This window comes from Camelina sativa, chromosome 10 (genome assembly GCF_000633955.1).
Source record: "Camelina sativa cultivar DH55 chromosome 10, Cs, whole genome shotgun sequence".
In the NCBI taxonomy this organism is placed as follows: Eukaryota; Viridiplantae; Streptophyta; class Magnoliopsida; order Brassicales; family Brassicaceae; genus Camelina; species Camelina sativa.
In genome coordinates this window covers 21798578-21821058 of record NC_025694.1, presented here as the reverse complement: position 1 = coordinate 21821058, position 22481 = coordinate 21798578, and the positions used below count along the sequence as shown (strand labels likewise).

General features: G+C 35.1%; 2 protein-coding genes across 2 annotated transcripts; one reads left to right on the top strand and one right to left on the bottom strand.

The window, feature by feature from the left end:
- Positions 7372–9218, top strand: LOC104720594. The gene is made up of 4 exons (XM_010438478.1): positions 7372–8400; positions 8487–8901; positions 8997–9136; positions 9195–9218. Exons 1-4 carry the CDS (start codon positions 7372–7374, stop codon positions 9216–9218), a joined length of 1608 nt encoding a protein of 535 aa, XP_010436780.1.
- On the bottom strand, positions 12315–13561 carry LOC104719539 (probable S-adenosylmethionine-dependent methyltransferase At5g38780). Its single transcript, XM_010437484.1, has 2 exons — positions 13423–13561; positions 12315–13271 (listed from the first exon to the last, which is right to left on the bottom strand). Exons 1-2 carry the CDS (start codon positions 13498–13500, stop codon positions 12315–12317), a joined length of 1035 nt encoding a protein of 344 aa, XP_010435786.1. The 5' UTR covers positions 13501–13561.

Sequence of the window (22481 nt, the reverse complement as noted above, 5' to 3'; positions counted from 1 at the left end):
TCAGAGTTAACCATAAAATTTAACTACCAAAATGAAATTCTAATTCGATTGAACAACAATATTCCTTCGAAGTCTATAAGTTAACTTCATAAAGATGTCTATTATGATACGCTATTGTTTAACAGAGACTATAAATAATTAATATTTTAATAACTAACTAATGAGGAACAGACAAATGTACAATTAAACTGACGCTTTGTTGGCATTGTTGAAACTCTGTAGCAACCTTGGCTTTAATTGTGGACATAAGGATGAACCACTGTTTTAGTGAAAATAGATAGTTACGAATAGAAGAATGGTAATTTCGTTTACATAGAGGTTAATAAGGAGGATCCCACAAAATATATATGGATACCGCTCATCATCCGAGTTAATTAATAATATATCCAACCCACAAAAATAACAAGATCCCCCAACAGAAACAAAACATCATCCTAATAAGTCATACATAAGTCATACAAATTTAGAAAGAAACAAGTTCTTAGTTAGTCTCGAATTGGGGGAGGATCATATAGCCCAAAATCCTCGATGTAATTTGACTCATTTGGTCCACGACACTCAATCTCGTGAAATAAGTCACAAGCCAGCTTCTCCCTTATCCATGGGATGTTTGCGTCGCACAATCCTTGATGTAATTTATACCTTGTAATGATTATGTTTACGACTTCTCTGGCAGACTTCTCCACGAGAAATTGAACCGTCTACAAGCTCATAAAATCAAATTAATACATGTAAGATCTAGTAGACTTCTCAAGGAGACTTCTTCCTGGGAAACTGAAACATACTTTAACCTGCAAATCTATCTAATCAACCAAATTAATACATGTATGATCTAGTAGACTTCTCAAGGAGACTTCTTCCTGGGGAACTGACTTTAACCTGCAAATCTATCTAATCAACCAAATTAATACATGTACGATCTAGTAGACTTCTCAAGGAGACTTCTTCCTGGGAAACTGAAACATACTTTAACCTGCAAATCTATCTAATCAACCAAATTAATACATCGTTAACTTCGATGAAGTTCAATATAAATTTTCTAATAATTACCCAACCGTGAATGTTAGAATTCTATACTTATAATTATATTTAAAACGAAGTGATATAGAGAAAGTTTATATTATTACCCAATCCATGAACAGTCTCCAATTCCTCGTGGCTGTGATGATTTATATTGACCGTTCCAATGAAACTGAAAGATCAATATCACTTTGTTGGTACGGTCCGTGAACATTCACCAAATTCTCTGTCGTGAGGATGAATTTTTTTAAGAGAAAAGAGATGAGAGAGGATGGATACTTTTTTTGGTTGCAGTTTTAAAATAATCGCAAGACCCACTATTTGGGTTATATATACGAGACGAAGCGTTTGCAATGAACAGTTACATATAAATAATTAATTAGGAAGGCAAACCGTCGCCTCGAAGAAAACCAATATGCAGACTTCAACGCTTGACTTCTTTACACAGATTAAGTAGTAGACTTCATAATCTTAATTTTCCGACAATATGTAAACAGTTATCAACTGAATTGAAATCAACGAAGTCATCCAACTATTACAAAAACTGAAGCAAGTTCACAGATTATAGACATACATACGTCATTCAAACAAACAGACACGATGAAGAAAGGTTCACATATTTTAGAACTTAATTGAAAGATCTACGAAACCAAAACCAATGAGATTAATACCACGATGAATATTATACCGGCGATTAAGACATTCTCGACCACCCCCCTTACACGCCGAACTGACAGACGTAATTCTTTCATCTGGTCTTTCACCTTGTCTAGCTCCTGCTGAACCCACAGCATTTCATCATTTTCCAGGATGGCTGTTATAGAATCCCTTTGGTCAGCATGTCCACCTCTCATTGCCTGAAGTTCTTGCATAATAGCCTCATCCCACCATTTCATAATATGGTCCTCTCCATCCTATACAATAGAAATAAATAAACCATGAGAATATTATATACTCAAATAATAACAACAAATAAACCACCAGACAATCTAACAACCTCATGGTTATTGCATCCAATGAAAATTCTTCCAGGATTGTCGGCTGTGGTGGAACATTTCATAACGGTTTTCCTTCCGCAGAAACATTTGTCAGGAATTCCAACTGTTAGGCCAAGAAAGTTTATTTCTGGTGGACCTTCACTCCATAATTGCAAAGAACTAGAAGATGGCTGAGTGTAGCTGTGTAACCCCATATTTGTGTGCAAAATGAACAAAAAACGATGAGAACATATATATTTACGAACAAAAATATCTACAGTGTCACAAAAACAAATCGCCAATGATAAACCAAAAAATACTTATCTGAGATGTTCTTGAGGTTCGAAAAGAGAAGTCTGAGAATCTGAATTTCCGAGAACACAATTTCGGAAATTTTTTAGAGAGAAATTTTGGAGAGAGAAATTTCGGAGAGAGAGAGAGAGATCACGTAAGAAACTTGGTTTGACCTACAGAAAGAAGTATATATATCTTTAAATGATCCGGTTAGGTTAAAAACAAGGAATCGGTACAAATTCGGTTAGGTTCAGCTAACGGTTTGGTTAAATTATCGATATTAATATAATATTAATAATTGATGGTATAACAAAGTCGACCACGAAAATTCCACGGAGAAGTCTACTTAAGCAAAACCCTAAATCATATAATTTTAACCTAATCAGCCTTTCCTCCCTTAATTTGAATCGTTTATAGGTAAATTTATTTTATTACAATGCACGAAGTCTATGTGGTTAATATTTGGTCAATAGGTTTATCAAATTATTTTTGATAAAAATTTTAATTAAAATTTAAACTATAATTAAAGAGTAGACCTACCGTTATGTCTTCACATATACTCAATTTGTAATCTACCTTAAATAAATCTATTGCAGACTTCCTCCAGGTTACATCTGTCATTTCGGCTTGTGTTTTTTGTTTGGTCGTAAGGGAGTCAACTGTAATTTCAGTACCCTTAGTGGTTATGTTTCTCAAATATCGAATATGTGATCTACTATTGCATTCAAGGCCAAATAAAGGTATACAAAATGCAATTATCCCAAGATATAATGAGCATTAATTGGCATTAATTCGATGTAAATAAGTATGCTATCGATTAAAAACCGGCCCAAAATATTCGGTAATCTTAAGGAGGATCGGGTAATTGAATCGGTTATAATTTTAGTTAAAAATCTGACCCAAAGTTGGCAAAAAGTCAAAAAGTGATGGCACCCTATTGTACTTTAAAAATGTATTTCGAGCTCTATATGTGGATATACTTGTTTGATTATAAATATCCTAAGACAATTTTTAAAATATATATCCGTTTATAAAAATTCAAATCACATCATATGCTGAAAAAAATCTAAAATTTTATTAAGTTTATGTATTAAATAGTAATTAAAATAATTAAATATAAGATTAAATAGAAGTGCAAGGAGAATTATATTTTAATCTAACATATTGATTTAAATTAGGTGGAAATTTTTTAGGAAATTAATATTATCAAATAAGGAAATGATTGTGTTTGGTTGTAAGGATTATAGAGAATTTAGTTGAGACTTGTTTGGATACAAAGATAAAAAAGGATGACACAAAAATGTACTCCAAAAATGTTAAGATAGATTAACCAGATGAGAAAAAAAAAGAAGAGAGTATATCTTATTATATAAAACTTGGTTCTTAAAGTTAGTAACTCAACGGATCGTGACACGTATTAGTTTTAACGATCAGAGATCAAATTTAAAAACTCACCTCGTGACATGTGTCAGTTTTAACGATTAAATATCCAAGTTAGTAATGCATCAAATCGTGATACATGTCAATTTTAACAATCAGAAATCACATATCAAAGTTAGTAACTCATCATATTGTGACACATGTCAATTTTAAAGATCAGAAATCATAGTTTTCAAGTTTGGTAAAACGATGTATTAGATAATTGTAACCTTATTATATTTAAAAAAACTTTGTTAATCCTAAAAGGAAAAGGATTGTAAATACACCCCTTTATATAAACAAAGAGATGTTGACATATTTTTCACCAAACAAAATATTTTCGATTAGCTTTGTTTTTCATTAGTTAATTTTCTTCTTTCTTTTTTTATTAACCGTTTGACACATCATTTGTTCTTGAACAAGTCTCGAAGGCAATTTGTTTGTTGTCTAATCGAAGCAACTATATTAAAAGATTCCTAGATATTACCACGTGTTTTCGTCGTCGTTTCTTGAATTTTGTTTCGTTTCTCAATTTCATAATGCATATTACGCATTCTTTGACTTTGAAGTGTTAAAAAAGTTTCTTATGCATAATAACTAAAGTTTTTGGGATTAACAAATTTCTCACTGTGTTATTATTATTTTTATTAATTTGGAGGACAGGTAGCATAAAAAAAAGATGAATACACAAATGCAAGATAACAACAGAGATTATATAACACTAGATCAACTAAACAGAAAGCATTCTTATCGTTGAACAATACTACTTCTTACAAGAAAGTGGGAAGTAAGATTTTTTTTTTAAAAACAATGAGCTCATTAAAATAAATTTACTCATAAAATAGAAAAGGGATTAAGAAAAACATACAGAAAATTTTCAATTCTAAAAACTGCTTTCAACTTTGTTAATGGAAAGACAAATTTTTTTTTTTTAAACCAAAGTATACTCCTACTTTCTATTTTTTTCAGTTTCGAATAGGTAAGATTAATATGTTATCCCAAAAAAAATGGAAGACTAATATATGCATCTTCTTTTTCTAATACTGTATTTTAAAATATATTGTAGTAGTTTTAGATTGTTTTATTTAATTTATATTTTCATATTTGAATTATTTGAGATTCATATATTACCATGCTTATAATTTTCTATTATTTCATTAATTATGACAAATTTATTTTCTTCTAATTTATCAACCTTGATTGGTTGGTTATAGACTTTTTTTTTTCTGTGCAAACATAATTGTTACCATTCGTTTAATCTCAAAAGGAGATAAAGAGGAGAAGGTCATTAACCTAATTGTTGGATAAAATAGACTAATCAAACACAAGCCTACAAGAAACATAGATAGATTGGAAAAACATAAATCGTTGTTAATAATCCATAGGAGCTTGAAGACAGATACTACATCATGGTGTGTCAAAGAAACTTCCATGAATACATTAGGAAATTTAACATTAGTTACTATCAAAAGATTTTGTGACGTTGGAAAAGGTTCTTTAGTTTCATTGGTTGCTGGAGCAAGCCACTTTGAGATAGCTAAAAGATGTGAACATGTTCTCTCCACACAGGAGGAGGGTAGAGCCGAGATTCTCTCTATGGTGAAAGAGGTTGGACGCAAGGTTATCTCCCCAAGGGAGGAACGCGGAGTGAAGATTCTCTCCACGGTGGAGGAGGTTGGACGCTTGGTTCTCTCCATAAGGGAGGAGGTTAGAACCGAGATTCTCTCTATGGTTAGTCATACATTATTGTGATGTATTTTATTTTTTATTTAAAATATTTAGTGATTAAAGAAACTATGCAAAAGTGAAAGTAAAGAGACATATAATAGTTGGCTTAATCTGTTCGTATAGACATTTTCTAGGTGGTGGTAAATAATATATTTGTAACATACAAGATGCCTCAATATAAAAAATACACTTTTAATGGTAACATACATAAAAGATTTGTATATAGATATAAATCAGTGTATTATAGCAAAAATGTTTTTATAAATAATGTACAATATATTTTAATATATTTTTATTAAATTATATTTTAATTTTACAAAATTTTAAACCCGCACATCGGGCGGGTCCTTATCTAGTAAAAAATATAACATAGTTTATGTCAACATAGTCACATATAGTTAAGATTTTATAAATTCTATTTACCCAATCAAAATTATAACCTCCGATAGCTTTCCAGGTGAACAAAAACACACTAAGAACAAGTTTTTCTTATGTTATAAGAACGCATTCTCCTTATGATATAAGAACGTGTTTTTGTTAGGATATAAGAATGTGTTCTTCTTACGTTATAAATGTACATTCTAATAGTTTCCTTATATAGACTCCATTAAATAGTTTGTAACTAGGTCATTATTATTCAATGAATGAGAATCTCTCCTTCTCCCCTATTCTAACCTAACTGTCCTCTCTCTCTCTCTCCCATGATCATTCTATCTCATTCTCTATTATTCTCATACTCAGTTGTTCGTAATTCTTACATAGTATCAAGCAGTAATGCTCCTCTTGTGTTAATTCTCTATTCTTCATCTTCCGCACCAGAATCTCATCATGGATTTCAGCAAAACCCTAATCATCCATTTTACACTCAAAGGTGGAAATTACTAGCTAAGAGAAGACATCGGAAAGAATCTATATCAACTGATTCTACACGGAAATCAAAAATCCTTAAAAAAAAGAACAAAAATACATACATAAGGTATCAAAATTCGTAAAGCGATTAATAAATCAAGCGATTCTCCTCGGTGAAATCGGAAATGGTGAGCAATAAAACTTATTTGCCTAGTTGTCTCCAAATTTCTGATAATCCTTTGAAGAATTTTGATTGTTCGGAGAATTTTTTGACGTTTCCCAGAAAAAAAGAAGGACGAAGAGAAAGAGAGTGGCGAAAGGAAAAGTTTTTGAGGTTTATGAATGGAAGGCTGAAATTTTTGCTCAAAAAACAACTGAACGGCTGAGGTTATAATATAAAACCGGGTTAAATTACCGAGTAAAGAGGATCCGCGTGTATATCCGTTTTTAGATTAATAAAAATGTCGTTTTTGTCTTTTTTGATTTTTTTTTTGTTTTTCTCTTAACTCCAATGGCATACCTTTGTAATTTCTTACAAAATAATGTTAGTTTACGATTAATAGGAGGGATAGGTTTAAGATGTTTTTAAATTATTTTGTTTCATCTATATTGACTTTGATTTATTTTGAGAACTTATAGAAACCAGTTGATTGAAAGATTGTATAGCCATAAAGAAGACTAAGTAACAGCACTATGAGCGGGTAGACGGCCAATTTCCCCACCAGAACTATCGTATCGAGCCAGATAGAGCCCATTCTTTACCCTCGGTCTAAATGTCCCCGAAAAAAAAGTTCAAGACCAATTTCCCCTCGAATCCAAAGTTCGAAAGCTATATCTCCCCGATTCTATTCTTCTACATCAATTAACCCATACTCGTGGATTGGGTTCGGTTTACTATTTACTTAACCGATTAAGAGAATAATAAACCTAGATTATACCAAAGCAAACCCGATTTTGACCCGATAAACTTCGATTTTAGTATCCATTATCCTCAAAATCCCTAAAACTAAAAAACCCCAAATTGCGAAGAACCCTAGAGCGAAACCCAAAGTCAAGTTGAAATTCTTGAGGGAAAACAGCTTCAATGGCGATTGTCCTTTCAGATGCTGACTTCGGAGGAGATTTCGATGAAGAAGCACATGACAGAGATAAATTTCACATCGAACAGTTGGTGAATGAGTTCGTCGATGAACCACCAGTCCGCCATGATGTGTATCCGGAGAGTGATACCGATGAAAACGGTGATGGTACAGAGCCAGTTCATACACATATCATGCACGGTGATGGGCATTTGTACGATAAGCAGACATTCTTCAGTGGAGTCGCTTTCAAAGAAGCAGTGACGGAATATGTTCTCAGAACTGGAAACAATCTGAAGCAATACAGGTATGATAAAGATATAATTGGCTTTATATGTGTTGGTTGTAATGGAGATGATGGATCAAAGTGTGAGTGGAAGGTTTATGCCGCGATTCTGCCTAAGGATAACATGTGGAGGATTAGAAAGTTTAATGATAAGCATAGTTGTATCCCTAATGGAGAATGTGAGATGTTTAAGGTGAATCATATAGCTAGGTTGTTTCTTGATAAGATTAGAGATAATCCTGAGTACTTCATGCCAGTGAAAATGGAAGAAATCATAAAGGAACGGTGGAAGATCAGTGTCACTAGGCATCAGTGTCAAGCGGCTAGAAAGAAGGCACTTATCTGGATTGAGAAGGAGTATAATGAACAGTTTGCTAGATTAAGAGATTATGCTGCTGAGATATTAGAATCAAACAAGGATTCACATGTAGAGGTTGAATGTGTGACGACTGATGATGAAAAAGACATGTTCAATAGGTTCTATGTTTGTTTTGACAACATAAATAGAACATGGAAAGAGAATTGTAGGCCTCTAATAGGAATGGATGGTTGCTTCCTAAAGAATAAGGTCAAGGGACAGCTTTTGGTAGCTTTAGGTAGGGATGCTAACAATGGTATTTATCCAATAGCATGGGGAGTTGTAAAAGTTGAGAACACCGACAATTGGGTTTGGTTTATGAAGCATTTGAAGACTGACCTTGGACTAAATGATGGTGACGGCTTCATCATGGTCTCTGATAGGCAAAAGGTAACTTGTATTTATCATGTTTTGTAACTGATTTTGATTGTGTCTTTTGTTTATGGTACCTTTAAATGATTATTCTTATTTTGTAGGGATTGATCAAAGCTGTTCAGCTGGAATTACCAAAGATGGAGCATCGAATGTGTGTACAACACATCTACGGGAACTTGAAGAAGCATCATGGAAATAAAACCCAGATGAAGCCACTTTTGTGGGATTTGGCTTGGTCTTACAATGAGACGGATTATAAGCGGCACTTGGAGAGGATCTTCTGTTATGATACTGGTGTATACAATGATGTCATGAGGACAAATCCAAAAAGCTGGTGCAGAGCATTCCACAAGATTGGGAGTTATTGTGAAGATGTTGATAATAACCCCACAGAGTCTTTTAATAGCTCCATTAACAAGGCAAGGGAGAAACCTTTTATTGCTATGCTAGAGACAATCAGACGACTTGCGATGGTGAGGATTGCCAAAAGATCTACAGAATCTCATTCTCACACAGGTAATTTCATTTCAATGGTTTTTTAGTATTAGCACTGGTTTGCTTGTTTCTGGGTTTAAAAACAATAATGATTGCGTATGCTTGTTTGTTTGCAGGGATTTGTACTCCATATGTTGCATTGTTTCTAGCTAAAGAGCATAAGTATGCATCTGAGTCGAAGGTTCACTCAAGCACAAATGGAACATATGAAGTTCATCATGGTTTAGATAAACACAGAGTCTGCCTTAAAAAGATGGTTTGTTCCTGCATGAAGTGGCATATATGTGGCATCCCATGTGAACATGCCTATGCAGTCATCATCGAGAAAACACTTGTAGCCGAGAACTATGTCTGTCAATGGTTTCGGACAGCTATGTGGAGAAGAAATTACACCGAAGGCTTGGTTCCACAGAGAGGTCCAAGGTTTTGGCCTAAGACAAATGCTCCTAATGTGTGTATACCAGATGATGAAGATGAAGATGATGAAGATCAAGATAAAGGTAAAAAGAAAAAGCCTGACAAAAAGAGGAAGAAGGGTGCCAATGAGTCGCCAACTAAGAAGAAACCAAAGGAGAAGAAAAGAATCATGCATTGTGGCATTTGTGGAGAAGCGAATCATAATTCTAGGTTCCACAAGAAAGAGTAGAAATAGGGTTCTAATTTTGTGGTTGCCTTGATGTATTTTTGACCACATAGACTTGTAATTCCCTATGTTTTTTTTCTTTTGTCTCTTCTTAAAACTTGCTAGTGATGTCTTTTGGTGAATGTTTTATGAATGGCTATGATACTGATCATAATTCTGAAATTTAACTTCTCATTCTCATTACCACAATAGCAACAAAAAACTAACAACAATTGTCTTCATAGCAACAACAAACTAATAACAACACTGAATCTCTTGTTCAACCTAGTATCTTACTGAGACCAATCATGATCATACATAAGAAGACTATGATAAGCATTATTTTCTTATTGCTTGATTTGGCTTCATCCAAAGCATCTTCAACCTTCTCAAATATCTCCTTCTCCATCTTCTCATAAACCATCTTTTCCAACTCAAACCTCTCTGTTCAGATCTCTTTCAGCTGCTTCTCAAGTTCAACAGTCTTTGCATTTAATGTATCTATCTCATTGACGAAAGCTTCATCAGCCCATTTGAATGTGTGTTCATCGTTTCTAAGCTGCAACAACCCAAATGTTATACAAGAAATTAGAAAAACAAATCAAAAAAAAATGTTACCTTATTGGCTACTGCAAACCCACACCGATAATATCTCCGGTACGGATTCAAATCGGACTTTGATGTCAAAGCCATGATTCCTTCCTCTTGCACGGAAACTTGATTCGGTGGAATTTGTTGATACATTACTCATTGTGATACCCGAACTCGTGAAAGAAGAAGCAAATACAAGAAGAAGAATCGAGTATGCAAGAAGTGAAAATTGATTTTAGGTTTTATTTGGGGATTCTGGGTTTTATGATAAACGGGTCGGGTTGGTGGAGGAATTTGGTTCAACAATTGGTTTATTTTTGGGATATATATATGGTTTGGTCTCGGGTTTAGACATTATACTGCTATAATCCAGAATCGGGGAGATATAGCTTTCGAACTTTGGATTCGAGGGGAAATTGGTCTTGAACTTTTTTTTCGGGGACATTTAGACCGAGGGTAAAGAACGGGCTCTATCTGGCTCTATACGATAGTTCTGGTGGGGAAATCGGCCGTCTTCCCCACTATGAGCTGAATAAATAAATTAAACTAAAATTATTATGAGTAAAGCTATACAATTATGGAACCTCATTTGTGTAAAACATAATATGTAATTAAAAAAAAATAATTCAAATTTTCATTTATTTTTTGTAAGAATATGTTTCTCCCGTGAAATCTTTGAACGTTAAAAAAGGTTTAATGTGATAGAGAGAATATTGATAAAATATTACTATTTTATGACAACATGTCTTTTGTGTGGTTTAAAAACCAATTTATCGAAACAGATAAATGATTACATGAAAAAAATTTAAAAATTCTGGAAATTGTAAGAAGTGTAGTATAAGATTTATTGAAAATGTAAAGATATGAGTACTAGTAAGTGCAAATTTGTATTTTAATTTGCTGATTTTTTTGTTACATTCATTTCTTTTTTTAGTGTTCGGGAATTTTTTTTAGTATATTAATTATTTGGTGAATATTATCTGATGAATAATATATTGATAAAATGTTGATAAATTAGATTTTAGATTTAAAAAAAATCAAGTACACGTCAACAAAATATAGTACATGTGAAAAAAAATCAATAACATTGTTTTTTTTTGTTAATTTTTGTAGTTGTAAATAGTATAATCAAATGAGGGTACTCTACTAAAAGTTGTTGAAAGCTAGCGAAGACACATCCGCATTTTTCTCAAAACATGGTTCCCTATTAATATATAAGGGGATATTTGGTGTGAACAAAGACATAATATTAAGCTTTTCAAATAAACAAATTAATATATATATATATATTTGGTGTCTAAATGGTTTTCTTATGTATTTATAAGATAAATCCTCGAATTGACACTTATTTACAGACATGCCATTGGCATTAAATAATTAATTTAATAAACAAATTAACTTTATTTATATTTGATTAATTATAGAAACTAATTGTTTTAATAGGTAACAAACATAATTGTAAATGTATACAGATTTTTTTTCCTTATTTTATAAAGAGGTGAGTGAAAAGGTATTGTTCTTTAAAAATTTGAAAAACTGATTTGATAAAAAGTGACTTTTAGCCTCACATACTATATTTTACTTTCACGGGTTTCGTATGATGAATTTTTGTGGATTAAAAATCTTTGAACATGTTGTGTGATCCACCTAGCATGGCGGTTTGGACAATAGAACCAACACTAAAACTATTAGTTTATTTCATATACTATAGATTTGTAGTCATAGTTTGGAAAATTAATTTATAAATTATTTAGAATATGAACAACAAAATATTAAATATACTACAACACATTCTTAATATTCCAAAAAAAAATTGTATACACATAAAAATATACGCTAACATACCATATAGGCATAGACCTCTGTTTAATTATAGAAAACAAAACTAAATGTTTTAAAATTTTACATTCTATCTAATAACAAAGTTAATGTAATTAGGTTATAAACTGTATAAAACGTAAGAAGAAGAAAAAATATTCTTAACAAAATTATAAATTAATTAGATAAAATTTAATTTATTGGGAATTCAAAAACTAAATAAATTAAAAATATTATTTAAAAAATAATAATTTAAAATTTAGACCCATGTCGTACCACGGGTGAAAACCTAATATTCCTTATATTGCTAGTATGATAAATGCTATTACAGTATAACAAAGGACATATATAAAATTTCAAAAGAAGAAAACATAACAAATTAAAGGCATGATTATCTCAATGTTTATTTTCGTTTAAGAATGATATAATAAACCATATTTTTCTTACACTTTTCAAAATCAATAGGGTGCTTCAAGAGTTTCTTAGCAAGTTGATCGAATAGTTCATCGACCACAAAATCTCCAAAATGTTTTTCTATCATTGTTGAGAGAAAGGCTCCAAACATTAAAGTGATGAAGTCATTGGTTAGTTGCAGAGCCTCCAATGGATGGCTTGTAGTCTCCATCATCTCAATTGTAAAGCTTCCATTTTGCTCAATCGCTCTTTTCAGTTCACTATACTGAGGAAAATACATGGGCATGCTGAATAGTTCGATCTTTTCCAGGGTGGTTACTCCCTGCAAATAGAGAAAAATAAAAATAAAACAGATGAAAAGTTCTCCTAAGGCGATCATCAATCCTTCAGGCACAAGTTCTTCGGCTCTAGCTTTAAGAAATACGCTCATATCTTTTCTGAACTGGACCTTGTAAGCCTCCGTAACTTCTTCTATCAAATTGTTACAATGAATGTAATTTTTGTTCCAAGCTGGAGATTTCTTGTCACATACGTGTTCGGGAACTTTGGAAAGCCAGTGAGTCGTGTAGGAAGTGTGTCCTATGTGGATGCTATTCCTCGGTAACACTCGGCCATAGAAAGAGCCCGGAACACCGACCGAGAAATATTCTTGCTCAAAGGAAGGAGGCTGAGTTCTAAAGAGTGTGTTGAAGTCATTGTTGGCTTGATCGTTGAAGCAAACTTGGAACTCGAGAGGAACAAGACTAATTTCTTGCCTTTCTTTCATGTGTTTAAGTTTCACAGTATCAGTGATACTTTGAACAGCATGAAACGTGTTAGGACCGATTGAACAACCATAATTTGCAATAGTAAAAATACTAAGATCGGGTTTCATAAGATTCAGGAGATTGTTTTTTTCTAAAATGTATTGCCTTGCCTTTTCTTCAACCCCATCTATAACTGCTTTCTGTAAAACACATGTATGTTAATTATTACGTGCGCTAGATATATCTCACAAAAACTACATGACACGTACGGTTACATTCTAGGAATAACAAAATCATCAGAATACAATATGTACATCTTTATTTATAACAAATGAAGATTATATCACTTACTTGGTATGAAGAATTATGGATGTAACTGTGTTGATCGTCACCGCCGCTCATCGGATACGATTGAGAAGATGTTGACATGACTCTGTGTTTGTGGTGATGTTCTCAAGCTTGAATCTCTTAAAATGTTGGCAGTCTTAGTTTCAATAATTATAAACAAAGACATGATAGTAAACTTGCATATTTAAAGTTGGAACAGGTCAGTAGTTAATAGATAATTATCATGCGCTGGGGCGGAAAAAATGTTTAGTTTATAAAGTTGCGTATACAATTTGTAATAGATAATTATCATGTTTAGTTTAAAAAGTTGCTTACAAAAGTTGACCAAATAATAGAGTTGCTAAAGAAATCTAGAAAACGTGCTAATAATTATACAACGATTATAAAAGAAACATTAATTTTATAAGTCCTACGACTCAGACACCCCGCGAAATCGCAGAGAAGTATTTTACAAAAAAAGTAAATGATTTAAAATTTAAAATTATAGATTGTGAAATCATTTAAATATAAAAGAATATTTTGAATACATAAACATTAAATATAAACTGTTACTAAAAACACAACCATTGAAATAAAACTTATAAAACAAAAAAATTATGTAGAATATGTTGGAAATCCAATCTTGGTAAATAAGAGCTGAGATTAAGAAGAGAGAGCGACGATTAACGAAGGTGAAGAAGAGAAGAAGAAGAAGCGTGAGGAAGGGAGAGAGACTCATGTCTTTGTTTAAAATGTTTTGGACCAGTAAACATATTAGGCCCATTTCTATTAATGGGTTTAGTGGTTTATAAACCTTAGGTTAAAACTAAGTAGAGTATATATGTAGTGTAATGTGTACAATTAGATCTTTGATGTATTGTGTTTTTGGTGTCTTTTGTCTTTCATTTAATATTCATTTTGAGTCATTTGTCGCATCTTTGTCCGTTTTTTGTGTTTTTTTGGTCTTTTCTTGAGTTGTGATTAGGTGTGGAGACAATGTGCTAGATTCAGAGTCTTTTGGTTGGGTTCGAGCTTAACTGGAATAAAGAAGCAGGAAGTGACTTTTGGATATCTACAAGTTGAACTGAATCATGAAGTTTGGACAAGTCTAAAGAAGTCTGGTGAAGTCTATAAACAAGTCTAGGGAAATCTAGTGAAGTCTGTAGACAAGTTTGTTGAAGTCTGGAGAAGTTTATGGACAAGTCTGCTGAAGTGTAGAGAATTCTTAAGATGTCTGGTGAAGTCTGATGTCTTCCTGTCTGGGTTCTAGACACTTATTTCATTTTCCTGAATTTTCCTATTCTCATTTTTATTTTAATAAGGGTATAAATACCCCCAAAACCTAATGAGCATAGGAGAGGATATGTTCTACTTTTTTTTCTGAGTTTTTCTACACCTGGAGACTTTTGTAAGCCATTTCTGGAGATTAGAGATTCATCCTCTTTGACAATTTGGAGAAGATTTCTAATCTCTTTCCTCATTTTATTTCATCAATTTAATTATGTCTTCTTCATCTCTTTGCGTTGTTGCTTTCAATATGTGTGAGTAGTCACCTAATTGGGTTTTAGGGTTCTAAGTAGGGGATCAAATGATTTAATGGTTTAATTGTTGCTTGGGAATTCTATTTTCTTTGTGGTTCTTTGATTCATATGCTCTTAATGCTAGAATAGGACTGATCACCTTGTTCTAGATTCTAGGTCTTTCTATGCATCACAAGTGTTCGATAGAATGTCTGAACCAATATGAATTGAGAAATATTTCTCTAACCTGCGAAAGTTGATGATAGGGGATATTGTGAACTTAGTGAATTTGTTTGATAATACATATTTGATTAGGAGACTACAAATGAAAGTTTAGTAATTGAGTAGTCAAATTTAGTGATTAATACCTTGAAAGAGGGTTAGTCAAATCTTGTGTTCATGTTCTAGAACGGTTCTTAAAAATTAAATTCCTTGTTTCATTTCCCCATTGGTCATTGATCTCTGAAATACCCTATAGCCCAATGTTTTAATCCCATAAGTTAAATCGTTTTATTTATTGCATTTTTATTTACAATTTCTGAAACCAAACAAACAAACTTTCGTTCGCTTTAGCTATTTACAAGTCTCGCAAATCTTTAGTCTACCATTGGTCCTTGTGGATTCGACCCCGCATATACTGCCTTGCGGTTAAGTGTATCGGGTAAATACTCGAGCAATCAATCTTCTCCAAAAAGTTTAAGGAAAAAGTAAAGTTTTAAGTGACTAAACGAACATGGTATCAGAGCTATCAGATCTTGGTGTTTCCAAAGCTTGAAGAATCTGCACAAGAATAGAATATTGTCTAAGTTCGATGGGGAAGGAAAGAGAGCACTGCAAACTTTGCAACATGAATAATCACTGTGAAGAAGAATGTTACCTGAAGTGTAGGTACGAGACTCAGTTCTTATCCAAGCAATTCAGACCAAGAAGAGGGTGCTTTGCTTGTGGAATACCTGGACACCTTGTGAAAGATTGCCGAACCAAACAACAACATCAAGCCAGGCAATCCCAAGAACAACCAGAAGAGGATGCTGGCTTGTTTGATGTTGCGTACACTGTAGAGCAAACAAAAGTGATGAGGTATGGTTGATAGATAGTGGAGCAACTAACCATATGACTACAAAAGAAAGATTATTTACAACCATAGATAAATCATTTCAAGTACCTATTAGAATTGGAAATGGTGCTAGATTGATGACCACAAGGAAAGGAAACATTAAGGTTGTTGAGAATTGCAGACCCCGATTCACCTCTATAGTGAACCGCATACCGCGACTCTGCCCCTACTCCTCGTCTACTTTACAGATCAATATGCATAACATAAACAAAACACAAAGATTTAACGAGTTCCCCTCAGCAGAGGGTACATCTCGTGTGGGAACCTTCTCCCACAAATATCCACTATCAATAACTCAAGGTTTTACATAGTGTTTCATATACAAAGCTTAGAGAGAAACTACAAGGAAACCAGAAGAATAAAACATAGAGTATCTAGCTTTTCTTCTTCCCCTCTCTTTGTCTCTGGTTCAGCTCTCCCCTTCATCTATAACCCAGAAACACCTCTAGAACCCCAAAGAAGTAGCTCCACCTTCGTCTCTCATCAGAGTGTCATGAAGACACCTTAAACCTAGACAAGGTTATGTCCGGCTCTCAGCCCTTCGACCCCAGCCAAGCTTCTGCTCCTTTATCATGGTTCTGCGCACAACTTCAAGCTCCATGTACGACGCCCTGCGCATGCTCTCCGCATTGCGCCCTGTGTCTCTTCAGCGCTGTGCCCTACAGCCGCCACCAAGGTACCACCGGCTTCTTTAGTGCGTCTTTTTTTATTACTGCATGTTTCTTCAACCCTAGGTTCCCTTATATAGTGAAACCCTAGAGCTTATGTCGGTTTACCCTTGCAGACCATACAAACCGGATCATGAATGGGCTACACATCAATATAGGCCCAATTCATGATTCAGACCAAATAAGCCCATATGAAGCAAACATTTACAACAAACTCCACATTTTGCTTCATTTGGTCCAACTCCCAAAATCCCGTTTTTGTTGATTCTTCCTGAGAAGAGAAACAAAATATTGTCTTCTCCTGTAGAACCTGCAACTTCCAATGATCTTCATCTTCGTCCACCTTAGGAATTTTCTACTCCATCTTCAGAAACTTCAGGAGATTTGCGACTCTCTCGCAAGCTTCCTTCTCCTTATGGCAGTAATCCCACTTGTATACGAACTCTGACCACTGAATCAACATCCTTGAAGATACCCTTATCAACATTGATTGTTCCTTTGTGTTCTCCAATGTCATCCTCTGACATTGCTCTGAAATTCCCATCACCTATCGAATCCTTAGACTATCTTATGACTGTCCCTCTATTCAAAATTTCTGAAATTTCAGTCTGCAAAGCCATACAGCTTCTCCCTTGTTCTTGACAGCTTCGATGAATAGCTTACGATGCTCTTCATCTGTCCCAACAAGTTCATGTAACTCTTTACACAAATCATCTTCTTCAACCTTGTTTCTCCTGGTCTTAGAAACACTTATGAAGACCTTTACTTGATTCTCCTGTTTCTCACAACAGCTCCAACTAGAATCAGAACTTCTGATTCACTTATAGGTAACACCTGACTTGCTTGTGGACCTTTGATCTTGAACCTTTAGAATAGTAAAGCCTGAGATATCAACCTCTCAGAACACGATTACAACAATCACACAACCTCTTCCATGGTTTCTGATAAATGCCACAGACCTGTTATCATGATTGTATATCATCTGTATCCGTCTGCAGCCTGATTCACTTGGTCGACCTTTGATTCCTCTCATGTGCACTGAGCTTGAACAAAAATTTCCTTGAACCCCATGCAGAACACATGAATCATACATGCTTCAATCCTGAAACAATCCCTGATTCATCATGTAAACAATCTCAACTCAATGCATTACTCCTGAGATTGAGTTTACATCCAATATTTTTAACCAACTGACTCTTGAACTCAACTTGTATGATCTGACAGTACAAACTCTTGTTCAACCAGCAGCTTCTGAACCTCTGCTAGTTTTCCTGTAACAACCTTTAGTGTTTCAATCTAGAATCCCTGAAGCCACATCTGCTGTAACCTAACCCTGCAATAGTTTTTCAAAATTGCAGATCTTACCAAGAAGAAACTTGGTACCAACATCATACATTTTCTCATCATCCATCAATACCACCTTGACATGTCTTCACCATTGATGAATCCTCACTTACCCTCCATGTAAGTGACCTTCCTGAGAAACTTAATGATGTTGCTAGACCCACTAGTCTTCTACTAGTCTTGTCTATTATAACATGCATCTTTAACCAACAGAGATTTACTTGATCTTCCCCTTATACTCACATGCTTCCTTTTTAAGTGTCAACAAAAAATTTAAACTTCCTGCAAGTGATTCCTTCAGTAGATTCATCCACCAGATCATCTCTGTAGGTGCAAACAGGCGAACCAGACCTATTCTGTTTCTGATTCTCTTCTCAATGCAGATACACAACCCAGTCACCTTGCGCCAGCCTTGTAGATTCTTGCACTTACTTGCAAACTCTTGCACAGTCCTGCAACGTCTACAAAAGTCTTCTTGAGATTTTAAGTCACCTTGAAGAGCAAACTCCACCTTAACAAAGAAAATCTCACTGACTTCAACTTTGACTCTTGGTACTCTCTTCATTCCCATTCTCTGTAAACCTACCTTGATTGTAGTCTTTTCAAATCTCTGAAAACCTCATCCATTCCTGAGACTTAACCATTCACCTATCACCTCTCAAAACTAACCACTTCAACATAAATTATCTGGTCCATCTTCATACTCATCTGAATATTCGACACAACTTGTTAACATAACAACCCTCTTACACATAGATTCACCTCTCAAGGCGTCCCTTAGTAAATATGTGACTCATATAGTTGTACATTCAACCAATTCTCGAACACCACTACACAGATTTTCAACAACAAAAAAACTGACTTTTCAATAGTTGAAGACGTCTACATCCTTGTGTTCTCCTAGTGTCTAGATTCCCTAAACTGAACAGTTTTGAGTATTCAGAAGCTTCAAAACATAATATCACATTTACCTTGTGATCGCAGCGGAAAACTGAACTTCTTTTTTGATAAGTTTTGAGCCTTTTGTATGATGATTTGATTCACCTTTCATAGCCATGAACCTGAATCAAACAATGCAGATAACTCCACTTTAGACCAACCCCATAATTTATTTAACCTTCGATCAAGAACACCTTCAAGATCATGAGTCTTCTGCAACAAGGCCCTTGATCCTTCTTGTATGCTTACAACGACATGCCTGAGTCTGTGAATTTTTGAGCCCGAGCTCTGATACCACTTGTTGAGAATCGCAGACCCCGATTCACCTCTATAGTGAACCGCATACCGCGACTTTGCCCCTACTCCTTGTCTACTTCACAGATCAATATGCATAACATAAACATGACACAAAGATTTAACGAGTTCCCCTCAGCAGAGGGTACATCTCGTGTGGGAACCTTCTCCCACAAATATCCACTATCAATCACTCAAGGTTTTACATAGTGTTTCATATACAAAGCTTAGAGAACAACTACAAGGAAACCAGAAGAAGAAAACATAGAGTATCTACCTTTTCTTCTTCCCCTCTCTTTGTCTCTGGTTCAGCTCTCCCCTCCATGTATAACCCAGAAACACCTCCAGAACCCCAAAGAAGCAGCTCCACCTTCGTCTCTCATCTGAGTGTCATGAAGACACCTTAAACTTAGACAAGGTTATGTCTGGCTCTCAGCCCTTCGACCCCAGCCAAGCTTCTGCTCCTTTATCATGGTTCTGCGCACAGCTTCAAGCTCCATGTACGACGCCCTGCGTCTCTTCTGCGCTGTGCCCTACAGCCGCCACCAAGGTACCACCAGCTTCTTTAGTGCGTCTTTTTTGATTACTTCTTGTTTCTTCAACCCTAGGTTCCCTTATATAGTGGAACCCTAGAGCTTATGTCGGTTTACCCTTGCAGACCACACAACTCGGATCCTGAATTGGCTACACACCAATATAGGCCCAATTCATGGTTTAGAACAAATAAGCCCATATGAAGCAAACATTTACAACAGAGGTGATGACCAAGAAGGGTGTGCGAGTAATTAAAGATGTGTTTCTGGTTCCAGGAATAGATAAAAACTTGTTAAGTGTACCTCAGATGGTAAGAAATGGATATCAAGTTTTTTTTGTGGGAACCAAGTGCATAATCTCTAACCAAAGGAGAGATAAGGTGGCAGAATTAGAAATCGTAGAAAAGGCCTACCTGCTCAGATGCAATTGGCTACGGAGAGTTCGAGGATGGCCATGAAGGAGAACAATTCTGAATTATGGCATAAAAGATTGGATCATTCAGGTCTCCACAACCTACAAAACCTACAAGCAAATCAGATGGTCAAAGGATTACCAAAATTCAAAGTTATTCAAGATACTTGTGAGGCTTGTGTCAGAGGTAAACAATGCAGAGATCAATATCCAAAGGTGTCATAAACCAAGTGTGATGAAGTTCTCGGTCTAATCCACACAAATGTTTGTGGACCAATGCCAACACCATCATGCAATGGCAGCATGTACATATTTACATTCATAGACGACTACTCTCACATGGTGTGGGTGTACTTTCTCAGGCTGAAATCATATACTTTTGCAACTTTCAAAAGGTTCAAAAATCTGGTAGAAACACAAACAGGTCGACGGATAAAGAAGATAAGATCAGATAGGGGAGGAGAGTTCAAGTCAGAACAATTTACAAGGTTCTTAGAAGAGAATGGAATTGAAAGACAATTCATTGTAGCATACTCACCTCAACAAAACGGGGTTGCAGAACGCAGAAACAAAACCTTGATGGATATGGCAAGAAGCATGTTAAAAGATAAGAGGATGCCGAACGAGTTTTGGGCTTAGGCAACATTCACAGCTGCTTATCTTCAAAACAGACTACCTACCAGAGCCCTTCACCAAATGACCCCACTTGAAGTCTGGAGCGGACATAAACCTTCAGTCAACCACCTTAGAGTGTTTGGTTGCATATGCCATGTATGGATTCCTGCATGAAAGAGAAGAAAACTTGATGATAGATCAGAGAAAGGAGTTTTCATGGGCTACAGTAGTGTGAGTAATGATATAGAGTTTATGTGATGATTACTAAGAAAATAGAAGTGTCAAGAGATGTTGTCTTTGAAGAACATAAAAGCTGGAATTGGAAAACTAAAGAAGAATGTGAGAAGCAATCTGAGATGGAATCTAACACCATACCAAAGCCAAGCAATGAATCACATGCGAGAGATGACACAAATCCAGAAACTAGAACTCACACAGAGGTGGGTTGATATTCCATAAGTCCCATACCATTTCAGTTGAGTGAAGGAGTATCTGAGATTGGGAGTTCATCCAGAATTATACACAAGGTGAAAATGCAGAGTGATGTTTATCGAGAATTAGAAAGAGAAGAAAATGAAGCAGACCAGATTGAAGAAGCTTGCTACCTCACTTGGGAAGAACCTGCCATTTTTGAAGAGGCCATAGGTTATCAAGAATGGAGAGATGCTATGGATGAAGAAATTACCAACATCAACAAGAATGAAACTAGGGACTTAGTGGAGAGACCTGCAGACATCTGTGAAGTGGATATACAAGATAAAGACTGATGAGTATGGTAAAATACAAAAACTAAAGGCAAGACTAGTTGCTCGTGGATTCACACAAACCTATGGAGAAGATTATGGAGACATCTTTGCCCCAATGTCTAGACACAACACTATCAAGACTTTAATAAATGTGGCTGCACAAAATAAATGGAAGTTGCATCAAATAGATGTAAAATCTGCCTTATTAATTGGAGAAATCACAGAGAAAGTTTATGTTGAACAATGATATGTGTATATTTTACACTCTTTCATCATGCATTTTATCATTCATTATGTTCTCTTAACTCGTTGTTTTGCATTGTTTTCAGTCTCTTTTGGATAATATGCATATTTAGGTAGTCTTTGCATTGGTTTTGCATGAATCTTGCATATTTGAGTTATTTCAGGTGTTTTAGGAGATGTCCAAACCATCAAAAGCAAACAGGGAGCAGGAGAGCAGTCCAGCGACCCAACCTTCCACGATTTTAATCGAGTCGAGTGAAGATTTTACGTTGGGATTCAGCTTTCTACGTTTTCATCAAAGATGTAGAGAATCGAGTCATCTTTCCAATGCTGTTGATTTCAAGCCAATCGGAGGCGTGGTTCAAAATTTATCAACATTTTAGTGGATGCACGTACGTTCTGAATTCCGACTCGACAGAGCTCCCACTCGATCGAACATGTTAGCAGCGACTCGACCAAGACGTCTCAGGAGGGCTCCTGAGTACGCTCACGATGCGACTTGATCAGCAGCTCCCAGACAACACTTTTCAAGCTGCCTCTCAATCGACGATTTCAAGCTGCCTCTCAATCGACGATTTCAAGCCGCCATTCGATCAAACATCCTAGACCCCGACTCGATCGACACTCTCATGGCGCGACTCGATCGACGCTA

Bases quoted from the DNA above. Each gene is read 5' to 3' on its own strand.
- LOC104719539 (XM_010437484.1), bottom strand. From the start codon at position 13,500: ATGTCAACATCTTCTCAATCGTATCCGATGAGCGGCGGTGACGATCAA. The intron at 13,272-13,422 runs GTAAGTGATATA...TGTGTTTTACAG, and splicing joins TCCATAATTCTTCATACCAA to AAAGCAGTTATAGATGGGGT.
- LOC104720594 (XM_010438478.1), top strand. From the start codon at position 7,372: ATGGCGATTGTCCTTTCAGATGCTGACTTCGGAGGAGATTTCGATGAA. The intron at 8,401-8,486 runs GTAACTTGTATT...CTTATTTTGTAG, and splicing joins TGGTCTCTGATAGGCAAAAG to GGATTGATCAAAGCTGTTCA. The intron at 9,137-9,194 runs GTTTGTTCCTGC...ATGCCTATGCAG, and splicing joins GAGTCTGCCTTAAAAAGATG to TCATCATCGAGAAAACACTT.